The sequence below is a fragment of the Nestor notabilis genome, unplaced genomic scaffold (assembly GCF_000696875.1).
Source record: "Nestor notabilis isolate BGI_N333 unplaced genomic scaffold, ASM69687v1 scaffold149, whole genome shotgun sequence".
NCBI lineage: Eukaryota > Metazoa > Chordata > Aves > Psittaciformes > Psittacidae > Nestor > Nestor notabilis.
Window position 1 is genome coordinate 25,860 of NW_009943024.1, and position 4,892 is coordinate 30,751.

The 4,892-nt window shown below is 54.1% G+C and overlaps 1 protein-coding gene across 1 annotated transcript; it reads left to right on the plus strand.

Moving 5' to 3' along the window:
• Window positions 1-546: 546 nt before the first annotated feature.
• On the plus strand, window positions 547-2,841 carry LOC104411285 (disintegrin and metalloproteinase domain-containing protein 9-like). The gene has a single exon (XM_010021671.1). It carries the CDS (start codon window positions 547-549, stop codon window positions 2,839-2,841), a length of 2,295 nt encoding a protein of 764 aa, XP_010019973.1.
• The last annotated feature ends 2,051 nt before the right edge of the window (window positions 2,842-4,892 follow it).

Consider the following 4,892-nt stretch of genomic DNA (forward strand, 5'->3'; position numbering starts at 1 on the left):
AAATGGGGTCAGCCCGAGTAGGGTGCAGCAGGCTCTTAGTGACAGGGCATGTTTAATGTCCTGCTTGCTCCTGCCTTTGCCAAGGCGCGGGTCCCACCCTCCCCATGGAATGTTTGTGTTTGAAGCGGGGCTGGAGAAACGGTTGCCCCCCCACCCCACCCCCCAGCCCTTCCATTCCGGCTCCAAGGGCAACTCTTCCCTGGCTTCCCACCCTGTGCCAGGTCTTTCCCTGTGCTGCTTCGCTCTGTTGCAGTTGGATGGTGTTGGATGGCAGGCTGGCTGCCTCCCAGTGTGTCCTGCCTCTCCAGTGGACAGGTAGCTGAGGAAGAGCTAAGAAAAGACATGTTAGATGAAGGGCTTGAACCTAGCTGCAGGCTGAGCAGGGAGAAGAGGACAGACTCTGAGGGAAGGTGGTGAGAAGGGATCTCTCTTGCTGGCTTAAAAGCAGCTTTTCCGATGTCTCATCATCTGTATTTTCTACCCTTTCGTCCATCCAGGGAGGGCATGAGCATGGCTCCAAGGTGGACACAGCCAAGTTGCACCCCAATGGGCAGAGGGGTTCTCCTCCTTGGCCTGGGCCTCTCCTTCCTGCTGCAGGGGCTCCTGCTGCCCTGTGCAGACTGCAACCCCCAGACCACCTGGGACTACGCAGTCTACGAGATAGTCGTTCCAAGGAAACTCCCTCCCAATGCAGGGAAAGGCAGCCAGGAGGAAGTGTCCTATGTCATCAACATTCAGGGGATAACTTACACGATTCGCCTCAGGCAGAAAGACTTGGTAATAAAAAACTTCCCTGTATTTGCTCGTGACTCCTATGGGAAAATGAAGGCCAAGCAGCCCCATGTGCCAGAGCACTGCTATTACGATGGCTACGTGGAAGGCGTCCCAGACTCCGGGGTGACTCTGACTGTCTGCTCTGGCCTCAGAGGACTGCTGCAGTTTGGAAACTCAAGCTACAGCATTGAGCCCCTGCCAGGTGCCACCAAGGGTCAGCATCTTCTGTTGTGGAGGGACACGGCGGTTCCTGGAACCATGTACATATACGATACCTCCGTTGAACGTCGGCGGTTTCCACGTCCTAGCACGGAGGCAGAAGGGCAGTTCCAGCTGCGGGCGCACGTACGGTATGTGGAGCTCTTTATTGTGGTGGACAAGGAAGGTTTTGATGCCTTTGGCAGAAGTATAACTAATGTGACACTGGAAGTTATTGAAATAATCAATCTGGTGGATGGGATGTTTAATTCTTTCCGCCTTCGTGTTATGGTAACTGCACTAGAGATTTGGGTGGAGAAGAACCCTATCAGTATTACCAAAAGCATAACCAAGGCCCTTTATGACTTTAATCACTGGCGGAAGCAAAGCCTTAAGTACGCCACGCATGACGTGGGGTGTCTGTTTGCCTCGATGGACTTTGGTCACGGTACAGGTGGATTGCACATCAGTAGCAAATCCAACCTAGGCAGTGCTTGTGATAAAAAACGGGCCTCTGCTGTTGTGTCCTTTGCCAAACAGCCTTACATGGACACTGCTGTCAGCGTCGCTCGTGCGCTAGGGTATGCCCTTGGCATGGCGCATGACCACAGGTACTGCACGTGTGGAAACAGCTCTAAATGCATCATGAGCGTGAATGGCACGGTGAACTATCAATTCAGCAACTGCAGCAAAAGGCACTATTTTGATTTTATATCAGCGGGGCGAGGATTCTGCCTTAATAACGTCCCAGAATCAGTAATGACATCTGCGCTGAGGCGCTGCAAGAATCGTGTCCTGAGGCCTGGGGAAATGTGTAAATCAGACCCTTGCTGTGACATTGCCTGCCAGAGGAAGGGAGCCCTTTGCACTTCCGGACGTTGCTGTAGGAATTGCAAACCTCTTCCAGAAGGAGAAGTGTGTAGGGAGAGTGTTGGACCGTGTGACTTGCCTGAGTATTGCAACGGGACATCTGAGCATTGCCCAGCAGATGTGGCCAAGCAAGACGGGACTGTGTGTGCTGAGGATGGGTACTGTTACTCAGGCAAATGCCAGTCTCCCACGTTACAGTGTATGAGTATCTTCGGTAAGGAAGCAAAGCCTGCTCCGCTGTCATGCTTCCAGGAGACGAACATGAAGGGGGATCGGTTTGGCAATTGCCGGGGAGATGGGGCAGATGTCAGCTTTCAGAAATGTAAGCTAGAAAACGTCCTGTGCGGGAGGATGCAGTGTGTGAACGTGAGACGTCTGCCTCGGCTGGAAGATCACACAACCGTCATCCAAACCCCGGTGGGGGATACCTGGTGCTGGGGCACAGACTACCACTTGGGTGTGGACATTCTGGATCCCGGTCTCGTTAAGGATGGAATGCAGTGCGGGGAGAGGATGATCTGCATTAACCGGACCTGTGTGCCAGCGAGGAAGTACTTGACATCCCGCTGCTCTGCCAAGAGAACGTGCAGAGGAAAAGGCGTCTGCAACACCAACGGGAACTGCCACTGTGACAACGGCTGGGGGGGCCCCCACCCCCCGTCCCCCGAGGGCGTCTGCACCACCAAGGGGAACTGCCACTGTGACAACGGCTGGGCACCTCCCTACTGCCAGTACGTTGGATTTGGAGGAAGCGTTGACAGTGGGCCTGCACCCGTCACTAAACATGGGCTTTGGAGGTTGCTCTTTGGGATCACTGGAATAACTATTGTTGTTCTGGTGCTCGCAGCAGTTGCCATTGTGAATGTGAGAAAGTTCGGAGTAACCCAAGCGTTACACACGTATGTTGGATCCTTTTGGGCTGCAAATTGGGCTTCTAAGGGCAATGTAAGTGACCAGGTGGAAGAAGACGGCTCAAAACTAGCTGAGAGTACTGTGTAGGACTTCACATGGCAGCAGTGGAAAGCTGGACTCAGCCACCAGATTCAGACTCCAGCTGTGGTGGACTCATTTAAAATTGATTTAGATGCAAGTGTAGTTAGGGGAGCTGGCTTTTATTCTGTACAATATCAAAATGAAATTGTTCTGCTTGACCTCACTCTGTAGGAGAAGTCATTGACAAAAATGACAGGGGAGCTCAGATTAAAAGTCTGCCTGCTGGTTTACACTGACAGATGCAGGATGAGCAAGAGGAGCCTGTGGTGGCTGAGGCAGAGCCTTTTGCAGGGCAGGAGTGACAGTTGTCTCCCAGCCCAGAGCATGAGGGTCTGCAGCAGTGAGCCCCCCTCTCCACTAAACATGCCGTCCCCAAGGGCATCTGCTCTTCCCTCTGAGTGAGGAAGCCTCTGGGTCATAGACCATCTACTATGGCCCTGAGGAAGGGGTTCAAGCTGTCACACCGCTGTATAGGACCTTAAAACTTCACACTCTATAGTCTTAACTGTAGAGCCTTAACTTCACACCACATCCTGAGCTCGAATCCCAGGCAGAGTGCCCACCTTTGAGCCCATCCTGGGTGTACCTGAGCTCTTCCTCTGTGGCATTGCAGCCCAGGAACAAACATGAGCTGCTGAAACCAGCAGGAGACAGGAGGAGGGAAGAAAGGGCTCTGAGGCTTGGTTACAGGAGGAAAAGGTGGGGAATCCAGGTGAAAGGAAATAAGGAAAGAAAAGGGAGGGAATCATTACTACTCACATCAGTTGCCTCTGAGAGAAGTACAAAGCTGGTAGCATCATTTAGACAGGAGCTTGCAGGAAGGCTTTGAGCAGGTAAAGAAGCTGTCAGCAGCATGCCATCCGTGCCAAGCTGAGCTGACAAAAAAGCCAGGCTGCTGTGGAGGTGTCGGTGGAGGCTGGGAGCAGTGGGAGCAGCACTGGAGCAGAACAGGTATAAAAACCCAATTAAGACATCATTTCAGCACTTCCCAGCTGAACGCTGGGGAGCAGGAGCGCTTCGTGCTGGAAGAGGTGCTTTTCACCTGGTTAATGCTAAGTTCAGCCCCGCAGACGTTGCTGCCTGCTGGTGCTCTCGGGCAGCTGGGGGTGGGCATGTGTGTGGAATGGGGGGGCTTTGTGTGGAAGAAGCTGTGCCTGATGTCTGACAGCGTGTGGGGGTAACCACCGACCGCTGCCCTGGTGATGATGGTTATAGCAGGCTTCCCCAAAGAAAATACAAACGCAGCGTATGATTTAGGAATAACCAAACACGGGGATATTGAGGGGGCATGCTCAGAATATTTGGATGCTGGAGGGGGACCCTTTGTTAAGGATGGTAGGGACAGGCCAAGGGGAATGGTTTTAACCTGCCAGAGGGGGGATTGAGATGAGCTCTTGGGCAGAAGCTCTTCCCTGTGAGGGTGCTGAGGCGCTGGCACAGGGTGCCCAGAGAAGTTGTGGCTGCCCCATCCCTGGCAGTGTTCAAGGGCAGGTTGGACACAGGGGCTTGGAGCAACCTGCTCTAGTGGAAGGTGTCCCTGCCTGTTGCCGGGGTTGGAGCTGGATGATCTCAAGGTCCTTTCCAACACAACCCATTCTGTGGTTCTCTGTTTTTACTGCTGGGGGTGTGTGATGAACAGCACCGGCTGGGGCCCAGTGCTTTACAGACTGGCGAAGGAGGCGAGGCGGTGACCAGGGGCCATCAGTGTTTGTGGAGTTAATTGGCTGTGAGGGGTGTTAGTGTGGTTAATTCTTGAATTGGTGATCCTCAGGCAAGCTGTAGCTGGGATTTCCACTTGTGGAGGAGGAGGAGGACACGTGGCTCCCATCTCTCAGTCAGTGACAGGGAGCAGCTATAAAGACCAACCGCAGGCCCCTGGCGAGGGAAGCACAGCGGGGACGGGTGCTTTTCACCCCTGTCACCTCACAGGCACCCCCGTGGCCGCCATGCTGCAGAGCCCGGCTCCATCACGGCAGCTGGGGGAGGCGGCGGTGCTTGCGCAGCCTTCTCAAGGGGCTCTGAGGGGAATGGCTGCCCCCCAGGGCAGCGGAGTGCCA

Coding starts and splice junctions, on each gene's coding strand:
- LOC104411285 (XM_010021671.1), top strand. CDS start 547: ATGGGCAGAGGGGTTCTCCTCCTTGGCCTGGGCCTCTCCTTCCTGCTG.